Below are 26,955 nucleotides of genomic sequence, written 5' to 3' on the forward strand. Positions count from 1 at the left end.
GTAAGGGGCTACTCAGCCAAGTACAATACAGTTAATACTCCACTGTGATTGCTGCTGATGGCTCCCACTGTAGGGTAAAGACAAGAGGTCTCTGTCCACATTGAAAACAGATGAGCTGGGTCTAGAGAGATGGCTCAGCAATAAGAGCACTTGCTTTTCTTGTAGAACCTCTGAGTTCAGTTCCCAGCACCCACATCTGATGGTTCAAAACCTGGACACACACACACACCTTAAAAACAAAAAAGCAGATTGGTCTAGAACCCTGTATGCAGGACCATGCTTGCTTCTTACTGTGCTGAAGCTAAAGTGTATGCTCGGTGTCTTCCAGTAACCCTGTCTTCATGTCTAGCAACCTATTTCCTCAAACTTCCGATAGTTCAGAGTCCATGTGTCCTGGCTGCTATACATGCAGAACAGGCAGCTACCTCACCTAGGCAACACAGGAGGATGGAGGGTGTGGATTACTCACTGCTTTCATTCTGTGGACGTTGGACCAGGACCTGAAACTGGAGCCGAAGGATCCCTGGGCTCTGGGCATCCTGGTCGCAGCCTTGCAGGGAGAGGTTGAAGTTTCCAGCCATGTTCCCTGGCTGCTTGTCCTCCAACCTGAACACTTCTGGGTTGGTGGTGGATCCCGGGATGTAGTATTCAACCCGCTCCTCCTTTCTCTCACAGTTGGAGACATTGAAGTTGAGGAAGGAGACGCTGGCCCGTAGGTGTTCAGGGACAACAAACTGCCAGGTCATGAGCTCATCCTCAGGGAAGCCTCCTGGGTAGTTCGCAGACATCAGAGTTGCTGAGCCTTCACCCTCAAACACTGACTCGATGATGCACAGGCCTGTTGAGATAGATCCAAAACAGAAAGAAAGGAGATGCTGACACCTGACCTCGCTGTCCATGGCTGGGAACAGTGTTACCCGGGAAAATGTCCTCAAGAGCAGGGCTGCACATGATATTTACACTGAGGGTGGGGATTAGGAACAAAGACCCATTAGCAGTGTATGAGCAAATGTTTAATAAATGACTGGGTTAGGGAAAAGCCAATTTGTTCAGTGTAGCCATCTCCTTGGACTTAACTTAGTCCCTAGGGCTTAGTTACAGCTCCCAACTGATCTACATGTGGAGCTGGGTAGAATTCTGACATCGCACACACACACACACACACACACACACACACACGCACGCACGCACGCACGCACATGTGCGTGTATCATTGAGACATTAGGCCACAGCAGAATCACAAGAAGTGATTACCTTTGGGTATTTTTTACCTTTGTGTCTAAGACAGTTCACTTAGCTAAAGTTTCTATATTATTATTATTATTATTTTCGTAATGTTGAGCTGCTGAACACTGGCTCCTTCAAGATCTACTTGACTCTCATGAAGCAGCATGAGTGAGCAGAGGAGCATGCCAGTGATACACTGGCACACTTGGAGAAAACAGAAGTCAAGGTGACAAACAGAGATGTGCTCCATGATAGTGCAACTGTAGAATGAAGTCCACGTCATCTGTGAAACAAACAGCATGTGCAAAATGGACAGGGAAGCTGGGTATGGCAGGGTTCACTTGTAATACCAGCACCGGGGAAATGGGGGGAAGATCAGGAGTTCAAGGCCAGCCTTGAACTTGTAGTCAGCCTGGGCTAGATGAGACTTAAAAAATAAATAGCTTGGCTGGAGAGATGGCTCAGAGGTTAAGAGCACTGGCTGTTCTTCCAGAGGACCTGAGTTCAATTCCCAGGAACCACATGGAGGCCCACAACCATCTATAGTGGGATCTGATGCCTTCTTCTGGCATAGAGGTATAAATACATACAGACAGAGCACTAATATACATAAAAATGAATAAGTAAATCTTAAAAAAAAAATAGCTGCCAGGCAGTGGTGATACACACTTTTAATCCCAGCACTTGGGAGGCAGAAATAGGCAGATCTCATTGAGTTCCAAGCCCGCCTGGTCTACAGATTGAGTTCCTGAACAGCCAAAGCTACACAGAGAAACCCTGTTCCAAATCAATAAATAATAAATAAATAGCTGACATCGCGACTGGAACACCCTGGAACGTCCAGTATATGCCCATCTCATCATCAGGGATAGGAGGAGCATACTCACGTTTTATAGATGAACGGTTTGCGATACTGAAGCCTGAGATGTTCCTGGGTACGTTCCATGGCAGGTGTAAGGCCATTTTCACACCCTCTTGCATCTTGATCCGGGACACTGTGCCATTACTGCAGAAGGTCCCAATCTTGACCTCAGTGGCATCAATACGGCCACTGATGGAGTGAGTCACCCCATCTGCACAGCGTTCACCTGGGCTAATCTGCCTCAGGCGAGGGGTTGAGAACTGCAGCTCAAGGCCAATGCTCTTATGAGCTCTGACGTCCCAGATGAAAGTTCTGTTGAGGGTGGGCAGCTCTGATGTGGATGGCTGAAGATGAACCTCCCCAAAAGGACATGGGCCGGACATGCAGTCTGTAACACAGACACAAAAACAATTTTGATCACAGATACAAGACCACATGCTGCTCCTTCTCAGCCCCTAAAGTAGGCTCTTTAGGATTGTGCTCAGGTGGTTTTACCACCATGAATTTCTCACTGGTGGACTTCTGCTGGCCAGTGCCTCATATTGTGGATCAGAGATGTCCTGGCCCCACTACTCCAGGTGGCATAACCTGGAGCTGATATTGCATCACTTCTTCGACCCTGGAACATTCTACATGTTTCACCCAGGAGAGGCTGGACTTCAGCAAAAACAATTACCCATGCTCAGTTTCCTCCTGATCTGGGCTGCTTCTGGGACACTTCATTGTGGTGGGTAATCTAGACTGTCTACTTGATAGGATTTGGACTCACCATGAAAACAAATTTCTGAGCATATCTGTGAAAAATTTTCTAGATTAAAGTGGGAAGACCTACCTCGAATGTGGGCAGTACCATCACCCGAGTCCTGGACTGAACAAAAAGAAAGTGAGCTGAGCACCGGTGTTCATCTCTCTCTGCTTCTTAACTAGAGATAAATGTGACCAGCCACCTGTCTCTGCTTCTTGACTAGAGATACAGTGTGACCAGCCACCTTTCTCTGCTTCTTGACTAGAGATACACAGATATCAGCCACCTCTCCTCTGTCTGCTTCTTGACTAGAGATACAATGTAACCAGGACCAGCCACCTCTGTCTGCTTCTTGACTAGAGATACAATGTAACCAGCTGCCTCTGTCTGCTTCTTGACTAAAGATACAATGTAACCAGGACAAGCCACCTGTCTGCTTCTTGACTAGAGATACAATGTAATCAGCCACCTCTGCTTCTTAACTAGAGATACAATGTAATCAGCCACCTCTGTCTGCTTCTTAACTAGAGATACAATGTAATCAGCCACCTCTGTCTGCTTCTTAACTAGAGATACAATGTAACCCACTACCTCTGTCTGCTTCTTGACTAGAGATACAATGTAATCAGGACCAGCCACCTCTGTCTCTTCTTGACTAGAGATACAATGTAACCAGCCACCTCCATCTGCTTCTTGACTAGAGATACAATGTAACCAGGACCAGCCACCTCCGTCTGCTTCTTGACTAGAGATACAATCCCACCGGCCACCTCCTGCTCCTGCAAGTCTTCTCCACTATGACAGACAGGCTCTCTTGGAACTCTGACCCCAAATAAACCCTTCCTTCCTTAAGTCACTTTTGCAGGGTATTTTGTCACAATGAGATGACACACAAACTCATCTTTGGACTGAAGACTCCTAACAACTGTTTCCCAGGCATAGTGCCTGGTATGTTGTCTCCAGCTGGCCTTCTAAAGAGCTACAGGGAGCCTGCACCTTGGGACAACTTCCTCTATTCGGATATTAACTTCATGGTTTTAAGGGCACTCTGCCAGGCTCCCCCTTTTAAGCTTCCTTTTCCTTCTACTTCTCATTAACACACTGGGCATATTCAGCACAGTTGCTGATCCCAAGGCACAGTGAGCTTCCTGCACGGCGGCTCATTTAGAACGGCAGAGGCATCATCTTAAAGCTAATAACTAATTACATCCTTTGATACACTGTGTTTCCTAAGCCTTCTAAAACAACATGATTGTCACTATGGAGGAGTATTTATGAAAGACTAAAATAATATACGTGAATTTGCAACGGCCTTTGGTCTATTAACAAGTGTGTGGGTCCTACTTGTGCTCCACTTGGGTGTTTGAAAGTGCTGTTGATGGGGTTGGGGAAAGTGCTTGTAATGTGAGCAATGACCTGAGTTCAAATCCTCAATACCCTCTGTAAAGCTGGGCATGGCAGTGCATTGAGGGCAGGGGGACAAGTGGACCCAAGCTTTTAAAAGCTCAGTGAGAGTCCCTGCTTCAAGGCAATATGAGCAATGGAGGAAGACACAGTGTACTGCTCTGGCCTCGGCATGTGCATGTGTGGGTCTGTGTACCTGCACATTCATGTGTATATACCTCTTACCCAGACACAAAAGCTGGGTGGGACAATGCATGCCTGTAGTCATAGAGCTGAGAGGCACAGACAGGAAGATCTTGGGGTCTTAGTGGACAGCCAGCGTAGCTAATTGGTGAGTTCCAGGTTCATTGAGAGATCCTGTCAAAAAATACAGTGGAGTGCAGTAGAGGAAGGCACCGAACATCACTCTCTCTAGCTTTCACGTGCATGGACATGGATATGCCTGTACACACACACACACACACACACACACACACACACACACAAAACCAAACAAACAAACAAACAAACAAAAAAAAAAAAACACACCACCACCACCAAAAACCAAACCAAACCAAAACAAAAACCTCCAAGTAGAATTAGGAGAACTCAGGAGCAGTCTAAGACCTCTGAGATCACCCATGTCAAACCTCTCATTACTGCAAAGCAGCCGTAGAGTGACTTGTATATGGCCACTAGCAGATGCAGCTGACTCAGCACTGAAGTTGGGCTATCTGTGGTCAACCTGCATTGGTGTCTGGGCACTGCACAGCCAAACCAATAAAATAGGATCAGATAAAACGATGATTAATGTAGCTAAAATTAGAGTGTGTGTCGATAAAGATCACAGCTATCTTAGGAGCTCATAGAAACTTCACTATGTGCATGGAACAGCTCTTAGCTTCCCACTTATGTTTGTGTGCATGTATGTGCAAGTGTGTGTGTTTCTGGGCATATAGAAGTTGGAGAACAACATACAGGAATTAGTTCTCTCCTTCACCATGTGGGTTCCAGGGATCAAACTCAGGTCATCAGGGTTGGCCCCAAGTGTCATTCCCCCCCTCAGCCATCTTGCACCCCCTCTCCCCAGTCATTTCCCACAGTGCCAAGGCAGCAGCTAATTCTTTCCACTGTGGGATCCTAGTCCCTATCAAGGCACAGCTCCAAGACTTACCCAGAGCCTGGACTACTCAACAGTTTCTGGTTGACTCTATATCAAGAACTCAGTCAAGAGGCCCAGTCTCTAGCCTCAGCTCTGGGAGAGTGGCACATGAATGTGACTGTCCTTTTTACCAAAAGCCTTAGCCATAGAGATGGAAGAGGCCTGGCTATAAATCTCCTTCATTCTGCCCAGTGCAAAAATTCAAGCAAGTCAAACACTTCCTCTCCAGAGGGGGACATGCCACCCAGAAGTGAGTCATAGCTCATTTTTCCCAGCAGAACTCTACCTTCATAAATTTTCATGGAACTGCTGTAGAATGAGAACTAAGATGTCAAACTCCACTAAAGTTTCCAGATGTTTGTTGGGAAAGGAAACAAGGAGCAGGCACACCCCTGGCCTATATCTATTATTTTAGAATTGACACTTTCTTATCACCTTGACAAATTGGAAGCATGAATTTTTTTTAATTATTATTTTATTTTTTAGAAGCATGCATTTTTCACTACCCACCAGATGGTTTGGGCATCCTAGTACTAAAGGGCTGAATGTACTCAAATGCTTTACTTGTGAGATGGCTCCTTTAGACCTTTTTCAAAATTAAATTATTTGGTTATAAAGTAACACATGCTTTTAAAATGATGGCAAATGAAAAGGGCAGTAGAGATGAACAGAAAGGAAGGCCCAGGGTGCTGTACTTAGCTCTGTAACATTCTAATTCTTTGTCTTCTATTCTGCTATGGCTTGGGTGTTTGTGTACTCTCTGGGATCCACAGGTAAAAACCCAGTTCCCCGAGTGCCAACATTAAGAGATGGCACCAGTAGGAGGTAATTAAGTCACGAGGTGGATGGCAATAGGGCCTTTACGAAAAGGCTAAAGTGGAAGGGATACCACCTCTTGTGCCTTTGCCTTGGACTTGCCAGTCTCTAAATTTGTGAGAAAAAATGCACTTCTCATCTTTATAAATACCCAGCTTCAGGTGTTGTATTATAGCAGCAAAAATGTCCATGGTGAGCCCCTTTCTTTTTTACACCTTCCAAGTCCATGGATCAGAGCCTCAGAGACCTACCGACCTGAGGCTTGTGGGTCTCTCCTGTGCGCCGTGAAGAGACTGTGTGGCTAAGAGGTTAAGAACAAATACCAAAGTTGGTGTCATGACGTACACCTTTACTCCCAACATTTGGGAGGCAAAGGCAGGTGGATCTCTGGGACTTCCAGGCTAGCCTGGTCTACAGAGTGAACTTCAGGACAGCTAAGGATATGTAGAGAGATACCCTTTCTCAAAAAACAAAACAAACAAACAAACAAAAAAACAGGAAGAAGAAAACACTACAGCCAGGGTCTCTTGCTCCTGTCCTACTCTGCTCCTCATGAGCGGTGCTGGCTTAGACCAGCTCCTCTCTGGTCTGTCTGGGTTCTCTTGGAGATTAACCATGAGCCCGCAGGAAGCACATGAGCCTGAATGGCCATGTAGTAAGAGTCAGGTTGGACAGCTGAAACTTTAGAGTGGACCTCTCTCCAGCACCAGAGCCTGGCGCAACCTGTGACAGAGCAGCAGGGGTAGGGACCTGGGCGGCAGCTCACGAGGGCCAACTCACCGATATTCTTCTCAATCTCCAAGACAAAGTGCTTCTCAGGATTGATGCAGCTGAAGGTGAAAGACTTTCTTTCTCCGGGTTTGACAAGCAACTCGGTGATATGCTGTCTAGACACGATGATGTGGCAGGGTTTCACAGGCAGGGCTGGGCTCGCCAGCCTGATGCGCACTGTAATGCCACTTCCGTGGGGCAGAGAAATCTCCGACGCTTCTGGAGGAAGCAAGAACGACATAAGGCCTGGGAAGGGGACAGTATGAAGTGACAGGCTGACTTTCCCAATAGCAAAGATCCTGGACCTGCTGTCTAGGTAAAAACACCACCTCTTGTTTGGGCTGTGAACTTTAATTAAAACAAAACAAGATGCCACACAGCTGATCTCCTGGGTGGTATTTCCAAGATCCCTATACGTGCAGCACTAATGACGATCAGAGACATTGTCTTGTCTCGTTTTCTTTGTGATTGTGACTGTGGAGGCAGCAGGGTGGAGTGGGGGAGCACTCCATAGATGTCATCTGTCTGCAGACACACTTGTATGCAAAGAGCTGCAGCAGCTGCTTCTTGCCACAGATGCTTTACAGGCCAAGAGCATACACTTGTACACAGGTGACAGGACATTCACTAAAATCAGAGGTAAAACACACTAGCCTAGCCTAGTGGTGCAGGCTCATCATTTCAGCTCCTTAGCAAGCTGAGGCAGGAGGATCAATGTAGCCAGCTAATTTATGCTTTTGTTGTCATGCCTTCTCTACCGTGGGTTACATATCTCTCTTCCAACTGTAGTCTCAGAGAAACTCTTCAAGATACTGCACGTTGGGTATTTGGTCAACACAATGAGAAAAGTAACTAATAGAGCCCCATTAACATACAGCAGCTTTCTCTGGCCAACACACAGCGCTCCTCCTGCCTCACCCAGCTGTCCTGGGCTCTCTCTGTCCCTCTGGCTGCAGTCTCTGGCCTGAGGGCACTCTGCCATCTGCCCACTACCAGCAGGCAGGCACCCACCGGACAGCAGAACTCGTCATCTTGTTCAGCTACTGCTCAGGACCCAGCTGGCACCAGGTGCCCCCAGGACATGTAAAACTTCAAGCCCTCAAATAAGTCTATATATAGGTCCATTCCCCATGGTACTGTTGTTTCTTGCATTTAATTGCTCACAAATGTATGACCACTCCCTTACTTCAGTGTGGGCCAATAAATCTTCCCTGGTGTAAACAGGAACACGGACACACACACACACACACACACACACACACACACACACACAGAGAGAGAGAGAGAGAGAGAGAGAGAGAGAGAGAGAGAGAGAGAGAGAATGTTTCTGTTTTCTGAGGCAGAAATATGTTTTCTCAAACACTTTGTGACATTTGAACCTCCTAAGACAGACTGAAAAGTCCAAGGAACTCTTTGTGACGTCAGACCAGGATGAGATCCACATTCAGAATTGTGGTGGTCGGTTTTATGTCTGAGCTGTGTTATAACCCTTGTGTTGTTTCTGTAATTGTAAACATGTCTTCCAGACTGACTATAAAAGCCCTGCAGGGTATCTTCTCTCTAGGCTTGGTCCATCCTTCGCAGCCTCCAGCCCTGGGTAACCAAGTCAAGCTAATTCAACATCAAGGGCAATCAGGTTGTGATGCTATCAATTCCTTCATTCTTACTTCTGATTTTCATCTCTTAGCCAAACCATTAATTGAAAGTAATTGTCATTTTAACAATGTATCTTTTGTATGTTTGTTTTGTTTTACTTTTTGTTTTTCCAAGACAGGGTGTCTCTGTGTAGCCCTGGCTGCCTCTGCCTCCGGGGTGCTGGGATTAAAGGTGTTGTGCCTGCCAATTAGTATCATTGTAATTGTTAGATACAAGGCAGCTAGATCAACAGTTGTAGAGCTGGAGTAGTGGAGATGGAGGGTACCAGGAGGCCCAGGAGACTTGGAAGGATGCAGAAACTGCTGAAGTCCTTAACTATGATGGGGATGGCCTGTGTTGTACAGATGTCATTATCTATTAGTCTGTACTCCAGATGTGATGGCATTTTATGGTATAGCTTAATACATAAAAAAAAAAAAAAAAGGAGTTGAAACGTTATACCTTAATAGATTAAAAAAATGAGTTCAAACATACTTAATACATAAAAATATGTGTTCATTAAAAGTCACAAATATATCTAGAATGCAGTTTAATGTTTTTGTGGGGTGTACCTCTCAATGTGTACGTGTAAACATTTCACATCTCTTTAAATGAGATTCAGAAAACCAAGGCCGAGTGCACGGAAACCTCACTTTCAGGTAGCTCCTGTTTGCAAGCAGGCCACGACCCAAAGTAATTTTGGCAGTTACCATCTATTCTGTCATAAACAGCAGCTGAAGAAAAACACGTGCTGTCGTTTAGAAATTCAGGCTCTTTAGAATCTTAGAAATCAGATATTTATTCAACAACCATTTTTTGGGTTTGTGATATATTCCAAAGAGCACACTTGGTGCAAATCACGTACTGAGAAGTCAGACATGGCAGCATATGTCTATAATCCCAGCACTGGGGAGGCAGAGGCAGGCTGATCTCTGTGAGTTCAAGACCAGCCTGGTCTATATAGCAAGTTCAGGCCAACCAAGACTATTCATCCAGACCTTGCTCTAAAGATAATTAATTAGTTAATTAACGGGAATATTCAGAGTCCTTACCCCCAGGGAGCTAATAGCAATTTGTCAATTTTTAAAAAACAACATTCCCAGACCCGGTGAGCCCTATATAAAATCTGTTAATCTGTATTGGAAGCACTTTCTTAAAAAAATGATTTCTCTTTATGAGTAAGAGTGTTTTGTCTGTATGTATGCCTGTGCATTATGTGTATGCCAGCAGAAGCCAGAAACTGCATCAGATTCCCTCTGGACCTGAAGTTAGAGGCAACTGAGAGTTGCCCTGTGGGTACTAGGAATTGAACCTGGGCCCTCTAAAGAACAACCAGGGCTCTTAACTACTGAGCCATCGCTCCTGCCCCCGGAAGTTGGTTTTTGATTTTTAACACTTTGGGATTCCCTTTTAGTTGTTTATTTATTTTTCCAGGTGAAGAGCTGACTACTCCCATCTAACTAGTGAGCACTCAGTGGCTTCTCCACAGAGCATAGTATGTCCACTCTGGACATACTCTCTGGTTTGGTTCTACACAACCCAGATTTTTCACATGTATTCATTATGATCTGACTCTGCATTGTACTGGCTGGCCATTGTGTCTTTGTTACAATTTGAATATGAAATGTTCCTAAAGGTACATGTGATTTGGTCCCTGAAGGATACTATTTTGGAAGTTTTTTTTTTTTTTTTTTTTTTAGCAACTTTAGGAAGTAGGATCTAGCTGGAGGAAGTGGGAACATCTTGTCCCTGGCCCCTTCCTGTCTCCACATGCTTCTTGTCCACCATGGAGTGAAGAAGCCCTCAACCACATCCCCCTGCTGCTGTGATGGTCTGCCCAAATACCTATGGCCAAGCAGCCATGGCCTGACCCTCTGGGACTGTGAGTCATGGCAAAACTTTATTCACTCAAATTGTCTTGTCAGGAGTTTTAGCAGCGAGAAAGATAATATGTTATCTTTCAGTGACCCAGATCATTAGATTCTAGTGAGCCTACCAAGCTAGGCAACCAATAATACACTATCCTTCAGTGACCCAGATCGTTGGACCCTACTAAGCTCAGTTTTCCAAAGGGAATTCTGAGTTAAAGACATGTTCAGCATGGCCATTTCCTGCCCACACTTGCAGCCGAAGGAGGGAGTTCAATTCACAGGCTGCCCTCCAGGGTCATAAGCAAGGAGCCTCCATTCACAGGGCCGTCATGTGCATCTGCCCCCTCATTCTGAATGATATATATGTAAGACAGCAGGAAGGACAGAGAGGGAACGAGGAGGTAAAGATTACACCTGGGGCTCCCTATGCCCACGTCAATGCTCTAGAGGCCATTACTTCACCGTGGTAAGTGAGGGATCACGGGAAGAGTGCTGTTCGCATAAAATACACCAGAAGCTCATTTGATCACAGATACTTGGAATTTGAGAACATTTTGTTTACATGGCTTTTCCTTGTACCCACTCAACCATTTATCATACCTTGAAATTAGAAAAAAAAAAAAAAAAAAAACACAAACCAACTCTTGGAAATGAAACCTCAGCCTTTCTCACCCACTCTGTTGGGCCCAGCATACCAGATCCCTGATGAAAGCTCTGCAATTTGGGGGAGAAGAAAGAAATCTTTCTGCATTTCTTTCATCTCTGCAAGAGTTTTATATGTCATTGGTGGAAAGTTCGGAAGGTCTGTGACCCTAGAAAACACTCCCAATACTGGTGTGATTCTGAGATCTGGGCTGTCCAGATCTCAAAATCACAAGTCAGCCTTGTTGGAAGTAGGTGTGGGGCCCCGGGGAAGTTTCTGAAGCCCCAGTTCAGCTCCTGAGTCACAGCTCTCTAGCTCCCTGCCTTCCTAATTCTCCTTATTAGGACATTTTCGCTCATCCCTCCTTGCCTGTGCCTCTCAGGTGGGAATTTCCAGTGTTTCTAATCATCGTTCATCATTCACATATCACAGGATACCTCACAACTATCCCTTGTTAGTTAATCCTTCCTCCACTGTCCTGCTTCATTCCAATACTCTATAACAAGGATTAAAATGCTGAGGAACCAATTCCTCCCATATTTGTCAAATAGTTTCTAAGACACACACACACACACACACACACACACACACACACACACACACACACTTAAACACTATCAGATTCGTCAGAACTAGTTGCCTTCATGCTTGGTGTGGTTTCCTCAGGGGCTCGGCTCACTTTCTCCATCCAATCATGATGCACTAAGCAGCGTCCAACCAGGGACAAGGCTAAACCTGGGCACCCTCAGGCCCGGTGCCCTAGAGGAATCCCAGAATGTCAAGGGAGACAGGCACGGAGCATTAAAAGTGAATCAGCGTGGGTAATCAGTCACAGCTTGTGTGGGAGTCAGAGTCCAAAGCCAGTACATGAGAGGGTGATGCGGATGGACGCCGCTCTCTCTTAGAAGACGCCACATGGTGGAGCAACCTCTTCACTCCTTGGGTTCACCCGCTAATGTTTCCCGCCTGCATGCCTCGCGTCCACGTTTCTTGGTGGAATACCAGGTAAATGAGTGATTTGCTTCTAGGACTGGGCTTGCAAAACACACTTTGTTAACCGATGGCTTGTTCAGAGGATGGGGTGATTGCACTAGGAGAGTCCAGGGGAGCAGCATTACAAAGGATACTCATACCGTATCAGTGACTTTCCCCTGCACCGAGGAATGAACGATTCAGTGTGATCTTAGCTACGAGACCCTATCAGGGTCAGTAAGCTGAGGCTGCTAAGCAAGTTCAAAATGCTCTGAAGACACTGGGGTTAAGCCATCAGTTAGTTGTCTGGGGGTGCAAGGGCTGGCCACGGAGTTTGGGCTTTACTTGTTGGGACCAGAATGTCTTCACAGCTATGTGGTAGGGTGAATAGTGTAGATCTGGGACTGGGTTTCTCTGTTTGCCTGCTGGGTCTGCTTGGGCAAACTGCTTAGGGATAGAAATGGAATGATTTTGAAGCCCGAAATAGTTTTAAGTACTCATAAAGCATTTAGGAAGGTTTGGGAGTCAACCAATATTACCATGTTTACAATGGAAACTTTCACTGCCAGTGTGAGTGACGCGCTAAAGAATGGTGTCCCTATAGTCCAGTATAATCTAAGAGCAATGACAGAGGATAATAAGATAAAGTTCCATAAGATCCCTACTCAATCCAACTTAGTGAGACAACTAGCTGACCCAGACTATCGGGGGCATCTATTCATTCCTGTCTTCATTCCTGAACTCTTAGCAAAGGAGATGATATTCAATGATGAAAATTATTTGCCTTACAAAGTTACAGAACCATCTCCCAAAAGCAGTGCTAGTGGCCAGCTGTGAAAGGGCTTGTGATTTAATCCATCTCCCACAGCGGTGACAGGTTTGTGTGCAATCCTCCAGACCCTGTAGTATTTATAGCCAAAGACACAGGACACACACCATGGTGACTGAACGATGTCCTATGATGAGTCTGCAACAAACGGACACACGGCACAGCCAAGACATCACCGTGACTCCTCCATATGGAATCAAACCACATCGGGTGGAAGAGAGAGCTCAAAGAGGGTAACGGAGTTAAAAAGCTATTCAATAAAAGGACCAGCAACATGGCGATTGCAGGTTAAACAACAAATCAACAGCTCAGTTTCTGACCACTATGCATAATTCGCAATGACAGGCTATAATGCCACAGGACAACTTCAAGTCATTCAAGTCATCGACACATTCCATGAAACGTTAGGAAGATTTGTTCAGTCACACCTCAAAGTGTGGGTCATGAAAGTCTCTGAAAACCACAGCGTCAGGCAGGAGGAACCACGACATGGCTCAGAGAACTCATCAGTTGTCAGACACACTTGGATGGTGTGTCAGACACACCCGAAGTGACCCTTACCCTCCTGCTTAGGTGTTAGAGGCTTCTGGGTCTCCTGTCTCCCTACTTTTCTTCTCTCCTTGTTTTCTTGTGACCAACTCAAGCTGACCCTGAACTTGATCTACTTATACATGGCTGGACTTTGAGCCACCAGACCTGGCAGAAGATAGCCTTTAAAACATCAAAACAGTTTAGGACTTTTGGGACTACTGGTGATTAATGAAAGAGCTAACCTATGGTTAGTCTTAGGTTCTTATTAATGATTTCCTCTAGGCCTCAAACATCAGACATCTTCTTCTTTTGCTTTTTTTTTTTTTTTTGAAGATCACATTTTTAAAAATTACATGTATATATATGTGCATGTATGCATGTGTGTTCACATACACATGTGTATGTGCCAGTGTGTGTATAGGTATGTGCATAGAGTGCAGGTGTTTTGAGGAGTCCTGGAGAAGATATCTGTCCCCTGGAGACAGTTATGGGTAGTTGTAAGCTTCGCGATGTGGGTGCTGGGAATTGAATTCAGGGCATCTAAAAGAGTAGTCAGAGTTCTTGCAACTTTCTTCCTTCCCTGAGCACCGAGGCTCTGGCCACTGGCTTCTCACCATTTCCCAATGCCATGGCCCTGAAAAGGCAATCTGCGCTCCTGCCTCGGTCCACGGAACCCAAATCGGTTCCTGCCTGGAAGCTGGAGGACATGTCCGCCTCTCTGGGCCGGCCAAAGGGAGAAAAAGACCAGCAAGAAACACACTGACGAAGTACAAAATGAATCAGACAGACTTAGCGAGCAAGCCAGTGAGGGAATTTTGAAAGTAGAATAAAATTATAACAAACTCCACCAGCCAGTTTTTCAGAAGAGGTCAGAACTGATCACCAAGATCCCACATTTTGGGGTAACAACATTTGTCAACCATCCACAAGTGTCTGCACTGATTGGGAGGAAGACCCCAGAGTTGGAGTGACAGAATTTGAAGACATTAAACCAGGTTACAAAATAGGCTTTTATTTTGATGAAAATCCTTACTTTGAAAATAAAAGCTCTCTCCAAAGAATTCCATCTGAACGAGAGTGGTGACCCATCGTCAAAGTCTACTGAAATCAAATGGAAATCTGGAAAGGATTTGACAGAACACGTAAGTCAAACGCAGAACGAGGCCCGCAGGAAGAGGCAGTGTGAAGAGCCAGAGAGCTTCTTCACCTGGTTTCCTGAGCATTCTGATGCAGGCGCAGATGAGTGTGGAGGGCTCATCAGAGACGACGTTTGGCCAAACCCCTTGCAGTACTATTTGGTTCCTGATATGGATGATAGAGAAGGAGAGGCAGAAGATGGTGAAGATGAAGAAGAGGAAGGCATGGAAGATATTGGTGAAGATGAAGGTGAAGAGGATGAAGATGGCGACGAAGGGGAGGAAGGAGAGGAGGATGAAGGCGAGGGTGAGGATGACCAGCACAGGAGACTGATGGATTTCAACCCTCTTCTGCAGTCCCTGGGAGCAAGTTGCAGTCATTTCCCTCCCCAGTCCCTCTTGTGCTCAGTCACCCTGTTTTTGAGGTCTCTTCTCAACTTATTTGGGGGAGGGGGAATACCTTAAGCAAAATACAACAAAAAAGAATCTCAAAAAAAAAAAAAAAAAAAAAAAAAGAGGGAGTAGCATGCTCTTAATTTCTGATTCATCCCTTCATCTGATTACTGGTTCTCTTAAACACGTTATCTTCTGCTGTAATTACCACACTGGACAGAGTCACAAGGTCACAAGCTCAAATATAAAAGGCACAGCAGAAAAAAGTATACTTGTTGAACAACAGTGCATGATCTATCAGGTAATTTGCAATCCTGATTTTTTTCCCCCTAAAATACATCAATAGTCCCTAACCCCCGCCCCCAGTTTATAGCCACTGGTTATGTAGTTGACTTATCTGGATGTGAACCGTGGGAGGCAAGAGGCCAGAGCACACAGAGAGAATTCCATCCAGTCTGTAGGCTGAATGGACCTTGTTCCAAAAATGACCTGGGGCTGGATCATTTCAGGACATTCCAAACAAGAACAAACTCACTGAACTGGCTCAGTGCTAGGCCTCATAAAAGCAGATAAAAGTTAAAACCAAAACCAAATGATATTCATCAAGCTGTTCTTTAGGGAAAATTGCTCCAAGGAGTAAGTCAGGTCTGGCCATCCTTTTTCAATCCCTTGCAACTTAACATCCTTAAGTTGTTCTTTAGGGAAAATTGCTCCAAGGAGTAAGTCAGGTCTGGCCATCCTTTTTCAATCCCTTGCAACTTAACATCCTTTCTAAACACCAAATTCTCTTTTGTTTGTTGGTTTGTTTTTTGGGACAGGGTCTAAGTGGCCCAGATTATCCTTGACTCAGAATCCTTCCTGACTCAAGAAGGCTGGAATTATAGGCATTGCACCACCATACTTCTGGGCTTCTTCTCTGTGTTGCCCTGGCTGTCCTGGAACTCACCTTTTATAGACCAGGCTAGCCTCAAACTCATAGAGATCTGCCTGCCTCTGCCTCCCGAGTGCTGGGATTAAAGGCATGTGCTACCACTGCCTGGCTTGTTTTGTTTTGTTGAGACAAGGTCTCTCTAGGTAGCCCTGGATGACCTGGAGCTTGATGGGTTCACTAAGCTGGCTTTAAACTCCCAGAGATGTACCTGCCTCTGCCCCTACACCTGCATTCTACAAACACATTCTTACAGAAAGCCATCTCAGACCTTTTTGAAGATAAGGCTATACTTCAGAAATTAATTTTAATGTAACAAAGCTACTGACTCTCAGCTTTGCACTTTTAAAAGAATATTTTAGCTGGGTGTGGTGGTTCACACCCGTAACCCCAGCACTTGGAAGGTGGAGGCAGGAGTTCTATTGGCTGTGTGACACCCATCTCAATTTTGTTGTTGTATTAAGGGTGAAACCTTGGTAACAGAAGACAAATCAGTGGTCACCAGACAGTAACTGATTGTAAAGGGATCAAGGAAGAACTTCTGGGGGAGTTTTTCAATGTAACACATACACACAGCAGGACCTGGACAAATACATCATCGAGACTGGTGAATTTTATGGCCTTATTCCTCTCATTAGAGTTAAAAAACAAAACAACAACAACAACAAAAGCATCTTTTACGCAAGCACTGCAGCCAGGCATGATCTTCCTGAGCTAGTCTACAGCTATGTGGTTACATCTGTACCACCTCCATTTACTTTCTGTTGCCAGAGGCTGAATGCCACAGCTTCCTTTTGGACCGTTGTTTCCTACCTGGGCATCACTCCACAGAAGGTAACACGGTGTCACCTTGTTCTTGGAAAGGCCACCTGGCATTACGATGGACCCGGAGGCTGCTTCTGATCTACAGGCAATGGGTACGAATAAGATGCCTACTTAGCGCTGGAAGATTCCAATGGGACACCCTTTGCCCAGCCCCCCTGGCTCATTGCTGAGAGGAGCTGCAACAGAGAAGCCCGAGTCCGGAAGATGTTAATTCAAGACTCAGCTGAAGGAGGTGGGCATGTAGAGTGCTGACCTTACATTCACGAAGCCAAGACTTTGGTGCTGTGGCGCGTGTCTGTTACCTTATCATTTGAGAAGTACAGGCAGGAGGATCCAAAGTACAAGGTCATTTTCAGCTACACAGAGAATTTGAGACCAACTTCAGCTACAAGAGACCCTATCCCGCGTAATGAACAATATCCACCCCTCAGTAGCATCCTACAGGCATGCACCGCAGAAACCAAAGGATGGAACCCAGGTCTTCATGCATGCTAGGCATGCACGCTAGGCAAGGGACTCTGCCACTGAGCCAGCTACATTGCTAGCTCCTGCAAGATGACCCAAGTACTGTTTACTATATAAATCATGTCTTCTTGTTCTGACAAGATGAGAGCTTGCTTCTGAAACTTAACCCAAACGCTTGTGCCTGATAAGACTGTCAGCAGCCCACGCTGGTTCTGGACTAACACCTGATCTCTCAGCAGGCAGGGATTAAAAGCCAGGGCTCCAAGGCTCCAAGGCTTTCAACAAGCACTTGCTTTGCCCAGCTTGGGTCTGTAGCACTTGGTCATAAGGAAAGCTGCATGCAGTCTTGGGAGACTGATGGGGCTGAGCGTGCTGACTGAGCTACGCAGAACCTGCCTGGTCAGTTCCTAGGGTAACAGGAAATTCATGTGTGAGCAGACACTTAAACAGTGTTTAAGAATGTGTCCTGAGCATCATGGGAAACAATTTAGAGCTCCTACTTGAGCAAGTTTACTTCTAGGAATTTCCCGGGGGAGCTGACATCCATGCCCAAAGTGAGCTCCAGGGGGCCGAAGCACAGGCTGCAACACTGAATCTCACAAGGGGACCTAAACTGTCATCATTCTGAGCAACGGAGGGATCTGCTCTAGGCCAGCAGGGCTGAGTGACTTGCACACACCCTCCTGATGGGACCTTGGCCAGCTTCCAGGTATTGCTATTTCTATGTTGTATCTCAGGTGAGTCCTAGGTTAGGTAACCTGTCCAGCTGACCTAGTTAATAGGCAGTGGTGTCATGATTTGAACCCATGGATACAGGCCTCACAAGCCATTTCCCATGCTGGGGTAGGCTCTGCAGTGAGGCGCTTGCCTGAGTCACTGTGCTCCTGTAAGTAACCCCAGTGAACTCACTGGCTTACTAGGCTAGACCTGAGTGGGAAGCAACTCTTTGGTCGGTTACTGATGAACTGTCTGGGGTAAAGAGACATTTGTTCACATCTCTTAATTCCAAAGCTCTGCTGCTGAGCAAAATGGTTTCCAGGAAGAGAGACAGGCCCTTGCCACCATGTGGGGCATTGTCCAAGGATGAGGGGACTACAGCAGTGAGCAAGACGCAGGAGCAAGTGGCTGAGGAAGACTGGACGTACGTATCCTCTGTGATGCTGAGGTGATGCTGAGCTAGACCTGTCAACTGGACCGTGGGGAGCAGATGGACTATCGTCTCAGACCGAACCCTCCCACAACAGACCCTGTGCCCCGCAGCCTCCAGCAGGACAGACTTCCAGCACGCACAGAGGCTGTGAGGCTCCTGAAGAGCAGCTCTCCACTTTGACTGTTAGGGCAATTTGCTTAGGAATCCAGGGATTTGCCTGCTCCATTGGCCTCCACCTCCTGGCCCGTGCATGTCATGGTGGCTTGGGGCCAGGTGTGCATAAGCTATTCTGGAGCCATGGGTTTCCAGAGTTATTGTAGTTGCAATAGGCTAATGAGCAAATAGTCCCGTTTAAATGAATGTAGCGTATGTGTAGCCCTAGCCTATTCCCCTTCACAGCCCCCAATAAGAGCACATGGCGCCAAGAACCAGAGCCATTAGCACAGCCCCGGGGTTTTACGATACGGCAAATGGCTAGGCAGTGAACAGAATCTTCCGGATGCTTGAAGCTGATGAACACAGAAGCCATGTGTTGAAGATGGGAAAAGCCAGAGGAAGAGGCCTGGGTCCCCTTATCCCTGCCTAGAGGGCAGGCTCTGTTTTGTACTTTCCATGAGCAAGAAATAACTATCCATGTCCGGCGAAATAGCTCGGAAGGTAAAATGCTTACCTTGTATGCATGAGTTTGATTCCCTAGAACTCACACAAAGAAAAGAAAGAAAGAGAAAAAGACAAAAGCCAGGCATGGTGGCACATGCTTCTAATCCCAGCACTGGGGAGGCAGAGATGGGTGGAGATTCCTGGGACTTGCTGGCCAGCCAACCTTGCCTTCTTGGGGAGTTCCAGGTCAGTAAGAGATCCTGTCTCCAAAAAAAAAAAAAAAAAAAAAAAAAAAAAAACCCAAGGTGGATGTCTCTTAAAGAATGACACCTGAGGTTGACCTCTGGCCTCCACACACATGTGCACAAACGCAAATGCTACCTGCAGAAACAGACACACCCCCACTCACAAAGAAGGAAATGTGTGAGCCAGGATGCAGGTGTTGTGAGTTCCAGGCAGTTCAGGATGTGCTTCCCCTGAACCATCAGACTTGGCTCAAAGCTAACTGTGTGTGCATGGATGGAAATCCAAAGCCACTAGAGCTTGGGGCCTGAGCACAGCCTCCCAACACACATCGATTCCCTGACGTGGCCCAGAAAGACGAAGGACAACGAAGCGCACAGAAGGGGCTAGGGAGTGATGGAGGGAGTGAAGACCGAGTTCAAACACTCTTTCTAGACACGTGTTGGGGTAATGAGAAGAGCAGGTCAACACACAGGGCACCAGTCCATGGGGTTAGTATAACGAGAGAAGTGTGCCAGAAAACAAATAGCCAGGGGGTGGGGGCGAAGGGATGTGACGTTATGAATGAGTAATATCCCTCACAGGCTCACGCATTTACATACTTGGGCCACAGTTGAAGGTGCTGTTTGGGGGTTTATGGGACCTACAGGAGGAGGAGTATAACACTCGGGGGCGGGCTTTGAGGATTTATACCCTGGACCCACCTCCTGTTGTGTCTCTGCTTCCTGTGTGTGGATGAAGATGTGGTCAGCCAGCTCTCTGCTCCGGACACTGTACTTTCCTGCCCGTAGCCATGCCCTCCCCGATACAAGGAGGTCGAGCCCTTCTGTGCTCTATTTTGCACTGTGGTCACACATCACTTAGTGGGATACAGTCTGGAAAATGCGACCATTTCACTGTGGTGCAGATGTCCACACAAACCTGGAAGGTACCGAGCCACTGCTGGACCTGGTTCTTGATGAAGTCGAGGGACACGATAACAGGAGTAGCTGATGGCATCGCACTGGCCACAGTAAAACAAACTCTCTAAAGTAACAACAGTGGTATAATGAACGCACAAGTTCTTGCCTCGTTGTTTACCACTGTGTTCTGTCTTCGAGGCTGTCCACACTATATATTTATACAATGGCATGTTAAGTTAACCTTACCAAGTTAGCACAAACATGAGTGACAGATACCTCACACTCACACTCCATGTGGGGGAGGCTGTGATATCACTGTGCAATAGAAGTTTTTGGCTTTGATGTGTTTGAGACAGGGTCTTGCTTTCAGACTCTCTTGTCTCTACCTTCTGAGTGACAGTAGCAACTTCATCTGTACTGGGATCTCAGGAGCTGGCTACTGCTGAACCATCTCTGTTTCTAGACAGTTTTAAAATTCTTGAATATGAACAACAAAAGAAGAACACCCCTTCCTCCCACACCCAGATACAACTAGGTATAGTGTCACACACACACCTGTAATTCTAGTACTCAGTAGGCAGAATCAGAAAGATAAAAGTGAGTTTGGGGCCAGCCTGGGCTACATAGAAGTTCCACCCAGGAATACATAGTGAGATCTGAAAAGGTCACCAATAACACCACACACAAGCTCACGCATTGGCAGGTGGGTAGGAGGCTGTGCACCAGGAGAGACAGGGAAGTTGCACATTTCCATCACAGTGGCTTCTATTTCAGGATAGCCCTTCAAGTAGGCATTTCTGAAGTGCCAACAGCAACACAGATCACCATGGTTCTTAAAGCAACAGAAATAAACATACACTGTTTCAAGGAAAACCACCTGGAGATGTTTCTGCTTCCAGCGCTTTCCCGACAGATTAGGAGACTCTGTGGGCTTTAGAAAAGGAGTTCTGTTGGGAAAGGTAAGACAAGGGTGACTCACAAATCAGTCACTCCAGCTAAGCATGGCAGTGCACACCTATAATTCTACACTTGGGAGAAAATGGAGTATACCTTTCATCTTAGCACTCAGGAAGCAGAGGCAGAGGCAGGGGAAGCTCTGTGAGTTTGAGGCCAGCCTGGTCTACATAGTGAGTTCTAGGACATCCAGGGCTACATACAGAGGCCTTGTCTGAAAAACCAGTAAAATAAAATTAAATAAAAGCAAAAGAATCCTTAACGAGAGAGAGAGAGAGAGAGAGAGAGAGAGGGAGGGAGGGAGAGAGGGAGAGAGAGAGAGAGAGAGAGAGAGAGAGGGAACACATTCCTAGAACAAAGTGCGAACGTAGCACTAACCTATGCAGGTTTTGTTGTTGCTTTAAAATCAAGGACAGTTTCTGGGAAGTAGACAATGCCTCAAAGCTGACCAAAAGTTCAGAGTGTCACCTCAGCACCCCTGTAGTCCAACCGGGTCACTCAGCTCTCTGTACCTGCCCCTTTGCTTGGAAACATGAAGGCCCAATTATGTCTTCCCTGTCTATATTTTCTCCAGAGAAAAAGAGCCTCATTTTTAATGGTTTGAACATTACTGCTTCTATTTTCTCCATCAAAGCTATGCTGACCAATGTCTATTTTGGAATCATACATTTACAGCTTCGAACAACACTTTTTAAAGACATGCCGAGAGTCTCTGTGCTCCGGGTACCAGAACTGAGGAGGTCTGGAGCTGGTAGAGACCCCTGGGTGTCCACAGAGGGAGTTGAGTTGGGTTACTCTATGCCAAAAGACCATTTGTGATAAATTCCATATATGGCCTGGCAGTCTCCGGTCACTGCTCTGTGCACCTCACACTTAACAACGCTGGTTTTTAATTACATGTGAGTATCTATGTGTGTTTCACTATACATTAAGAACCTGTTGGGGGTTCTGCAGGGCCAAACAACAGGTTAGTGACTGCCCCTACCATGAGACAATGAGGCTCAGGGCGTCACAATGATTGGCTTTCAGGAAGGGATTGCTGTCATTAAGTAGAGTAGCAAAGAAAAGTAGTAACGAGGCTCTCACAGAAAGCACTTCATGTGCTTGGGCTGCTGGGGAGGAGTGGCAGTAGCCAGTGATTCTAGAAACTACAAACAAGGGATCTGCCTAAAGAAGGCGGGGCCCCTGGGTTCTTCTTCCTGTCAGGTTGTTTTCAGACTTTCAGAAGAAGGCCATGGGCTAATTACAAGGTTGTGGTGAGTGGCTTGAAATCATTTGATTGCGGGATAATTTTTATAGTTTGGAGTTACAATTAAAGGGCGTGGACTTTTCTTAATCAACAAAGCTGAGGGCCTCAGCCACAAGTCCCCCCCATCCGGGGTCTGGCTACTTTCTGCTGCTACACAGTGACCTCACCCTTCCTTCCCTCCCCACTAGCTTTGCTGGGCAGAAGTGGATTGAGCTTTGTCCTATAAGTGAATGTGTGCCTGTGTACGTGTGTGTGTGTGTGCCTGTGTACGTGTGTGTGTGTGCCTGTGTACGTGTGTGTGTGTGTGTGCCTGTGTACGTGTGTGTGTGTGTGCCTGTGTACGTGTGTGTGTGTGTGTGTGTGTGTGTGTGTGTGTGTGTGTAAGTCAGAGGACAACTTGGGGAGTAGCCTCTTTACTACTAGTGAGTCCTGGGGATTGAATTCAAGTTGTCAGGCTTGATGACAAATGCCTTATTAGTCCACCGAGCCATTTTTCTTACTCTCTGCTATGTAAGTCTTAATACCTGTCCACTGAATAGAACTAGCAGAATGAAAATTGCGGTGCGAACATTCATTCATGTAGCCCAGTATAACCTGTAACTTGTTATGTAGGATGACCTCAAACTTCTGATCTTCCTGCCTCCCAAGTGCTGGGGTTAAGTGCAACACCATGCCTTGCTTATGTAGTTCTGGGGATTAAAACCAAGGCTTTGATGAGCAGGATGCCCACCTTTAATCCCAGCATGCAGGAGGCAGAGGCAGGTAGATCTCTGTGAGTTAATTCTAGGACAGCCAAAGCTACACAAAGAAACCTTGTGTCAAAAAAGCAAAACCAAACAAACAAAAACAAAACAATGCTTTTTACACGCCAGGCAAAAAGCTCTGCCAATTGAGCTACATTCCCTAGCTCTAAAAAAAAAAAAAAAAAAGTTTCAAGCATCACAATTATTCTGGAGAAACTTGTAATATATATAACCAAGTAGAACAAAACATTATCTGTGAGCAAAGGTGAACTCTGAGAGTCCCGGATGGCATGAAGTCTTGAGTGTCTCCTGTGACTCACTCCAGGGCAATTTGTGGGGTGTGGGGGAGGGCCGTGGAACTCCACCTCCTTCTAGTAACACCTCCAGACAACAGCCAGAGTCCTCATTTCAATTTGTGACATTTACAGAAGAACAATGTAACAAGATAGTGGGCTCACTGCCTATCTGGTAGTTCTTGGAGACATGGTGTTTTAAAGGCTTTCATTCTAATCCAACAGGTGCTTCTCTCCTGGCCAGGAAGGAGCTGGCGGAATATCGGGTATGCCTCCACCTCCCCCGACCTCAAGCTTTCATTTGCTCTTCATCTCTGCAACGTCTGTCAGGGATGTGTCACCATGCACTGTGCCAGGCCCTCAGAGGCCTCCACCAGTGAAGATGGGAGCCTGGACTTCAGGAAAACTAGGTAACTGCTGAGTCAACCTGTTATGTGACCTCATGGGTCACAGAAGAAGAAAGTGAAGTGGGTAAAATCCCAGGTATTTACGCAACTCAGGTAGCACACACCTTCCTGGAAGGAAGGACTTGAGTGGAGCTTCTGGGAACTGAGGGAGACATGTGACATGTGAAGTGACAAGTGTCACGCTCTGAACCCCATCTACGCCGCAGATCCTGCAGACTGGCAGGTTCATTTGAACTTCCTAACTGTGAAGAGTTGGGATGTTACAGAGCGAGAGTTAAAATTATCAATGGGCAATCTTCAGTCCCCTCAATAGCCATTTATCACCCACTTCTGTATGTGACCTAACATCTTTCTTACGGTCAGGTAAAAAAAAAATTCTTTGATTTTTATTAACTTAGGGGATCATTTGCTTCTGTGAACCCAACAGCCAAAAATGTCATCAGATAACATGTAAGGCCTAGCCCAGGACCTTCACTACTTGAAGTAACCACCTACAGATGCCTGCGCCAATGTACTTAGAAAATGCCTTGAATTATAACTTCCTTTCTTTATGTGATCACGAGAGTTCACATAACCACTTGAAGAATCCATGTTCCCATGGGTCTAAGGATGAACTCTGTCTACTCATGTGCTGTAGACAGACAGACAGACAGACAGACAGACAGACAGACAGACAGTTCAGAGCCCACTGCAGATCTTGTATTCAGTGATGGCTGGACGTATACCACATTCTTACTGGAAGCCAGAGACAACTATCTCAAAACAACCTGCAGAGTGTTACCTGCCTTCAACAGTGCCGGCCACACGCCCCCCCCCCCCCCGTCCCTTCCCTCATGCACGTATATCTTCCCTCCCACACTTGTTTTTTATTCTTAAAATGTATTTTTAAGACAAAATTTCATCCGGCTTGGACCAGCCAAGAACTCACTAAGTAGCTAAGGACGACCTTGAATTCTTGGTTCTCCTACCCCCGGAATGCTAGAATCACAAGTATGAGCCACCACACTCAGTTTATGAAGCCCTAGGAATTGAACCCACGGCTCTGCACATGCTAGGCTGACCCTCTACACAATGGACTGCGTACTCTATCCCTTAAACCGATTGAAAATTTAGTGCTAAGAAAGTAGTACAGTGGCTGCCCACATCTGTAATGAATTCTAGCAGTCCAGAGGTGGAGGTTGAAACTCAGCGGGCTCAAGGTCAGCTTGGGCTACACAGGGAGACCTTGCCTCAGAAAAACACAAACCAAACTCTAGCAGCAACAAAATACATGCCACAATTGGCGCGCGCACGCGCATGTGTACGCATAATTTTAAATGAGGTCTTAAGTTTTTCTGTCTACTATGCAGTAATATATCACTTAATGTTTGAAAAAAAGGAACCAGGAAGTTTTCCTGAGGTTTACGCCCAAGTTCACCCCACCATTTCAGTTTTATTCTTTAATACACACTAATTTATCATTGTGTCAAACACAAACACCCCCTTTGGCCTTGCAAAGGACATCACAGACCTAAATCACGTTTTGGACAGCGCTATTAAAAAAAAAAAAAAAAGCAAAAAACCTGTACGAGTCTGAGAAAGCGCCTCACATTAAGTTCTTGCTTGAACAAAGCTAGTTATTGGCAGTATTCTACTCCCAGGGCCCATAGTTCGGGGTCTTTCCTGGAGCAGATCTCCGGGTAAGCGTGGCCTCTGCCCCCAACCCAAACTTCTTGAAATTCACAACAGTCCAGACTTCCAGCAAGGGAGGGGTGGGGCACCCGCGGGGCTCCGCAGTTAGACGCAGACTGGCTGCTGTCCAATCGGCCGGTGATTGCCCACTTGGAGCTGTCCTAAGAGTGAATACTCCTGGACCTCAGAATAATGGGGCGCGCGGAGAGGTATAAAGAGGCACCGCAATGGGTCGCCCAACCATGGCCTTCTTGCTCTTTGCTGGCCCGGGTGAAGGGTGGGCCCTGGGAGGAAAGTTCTGCCAAGCCCTAATCGGGTGTTGCTAAGTCTCAGCAAAGTCCCTAGGGCAAAACGCGCCACCTTGAGTGCAACCTCCTAAGGCTGGTTCCGCGCGCCTTTAAATCCTGGGCCAGCACGGAGCTCACCCAGGTTCAGGACTCTCCCTCGTGCCGCGGCCTGAGCGCAGGGAGAGTCGTCCCAGGCCCTTCGCGCCGCCAAAGCTCTCCGACCATGCTACCGGGTCGGGATCGCACGCGCCACGTCCAGGTGCCTCCCTGGCCACAGCTCCCTCTTACCTGTCCCGTGCAGCAGGTGCGCCGTACCCAGCAACAGGGCGCCCAGCAGAGTGACTGGGAACCCGCAGGCCGGGCGGGCCATGACTCCGGGGGCGCCTTGGCCTCCGCAGGGCACGACTGTGGCCTGTGTCTGCTAGAGGCCTCAGCGGCGCCCGGGCACCGAAACGCAGCTGCGCCCCGCCCTGCCCCGCTGCTCACCTGCACGCAGGACCCCGCCCAGCCCGCTCGGCAGGAGCCAGGGTGACCCAGGCTTCCTCCCTGGCCTCCTCCTCTTCCTGCTTCTGCTCAGGTACAACCTTCCCTAGCCCAGTAGCCTAGAAGCAAATTTGTCCCCGCCTCCCTGGGTTCAGTTCCTTTCTCAAAGTCCAAAGGACCTTGGTGATGGCCAGCTCCTCCTCACCTAGCTGCCCCGGTGTGCCTGTTTAGAAGGGGAATCTTCCTGTGGGGCCGTGTGCACCGTGCTGTGGAGCTGTGAGTGGGTGTGAAGGATTCCAATCAGAAGTTGGTTTGTCCTACCTGCGCTGCTGGCATCCGGTCCCTTTTCAGATACTGCTGAGCCACCTGCCTCTGTTTCAAGAGGTTCTGTGGGATCTCCTTCTGTCCTCTAGGACAGTGGTTCTCAACCTTCCTAATAATAGCTTCCAGCCCCTTAGTATAGTTCCTCATGTCGTGGTGACCCCCAGCCATAAAATTACTTTTGCTGCTACCCCATGACTGTAACTTTGCTACTGTTAAGAATCATAATGTATATATCTGTGTCTTAGATGACTTCTATGAAAAGGTCCGGGGATGAGACCCACACACAGACCATACCATGACCTGGTCCAAAGAGTGATGGTAGGTGGTTCAGGGACTCTTGACTGACAGACCAGCATTCAGCCCAAAGGGTTCCGTGGCCCTATGGGTCCACTGTGTCCATGGGCGAGGGTCACTCAGACCTCTCAAGCAACCTCGGACAGGAACAGAAGCCCATG

General features: G+C 46.9%; 1 protein-coding gene across 2 annotated transcripts in view; it reads right to left on the reverse strand.

Annotated features, from left to right (window-relative positions):
- The window catches only part of Cdcp1 (CUB domain containing protein 1), a 37,446-nt gene extending 11,143 nt beyond the window's left edge, over window positions 1–26,303 (reverse strand). The window contains exons 1-4 of one of the 2 annotated variants that reach the window (XM_051202991.1): window positions 26,180–26,303; window positions 6,976–7,185; window positions 2,115–2,477; window positions 470–838 (exon numbers count right to left, since the gene is read on the reverse strand). In XM_051202991.1, coding sequence (XP_051058948.1) covers window positions 470–838; window positions 2,115–2,472 — 727 coding nt within the window. In that variant the 5' untranslated portion in view covers window positions 2,473–2,477; window positions 6,976–7,185; window positions 26,180–26,303. Of the gene's footprint in view, window positions 1–469; window positions 839–2,114; window positions 2,478–6,975; window positions 7,186–25,981; window positions 26,070–26,179 lie in introns of those variants that run through there. The other variant, XM_051202983.1, reaches the window with a different exon arrangement.
- Window positions 26,304–26,955: the final 652 nt, after the last annotated feature.

This window comes from Phodopus roborovskii, unplaced genomic scaffold (assembly GCF_943737965.1).
Source record: "Phodopus roborovskii unplaced genomic scaffold, PHOROB, whole genome shotgun sequence".
NCBI classification, from domain to species: Eukaryota; Metazoa; Chordata; class Mammalia; order Rodentia; family Cricetidae; genus Phodopus; species Phodopus roborovskii.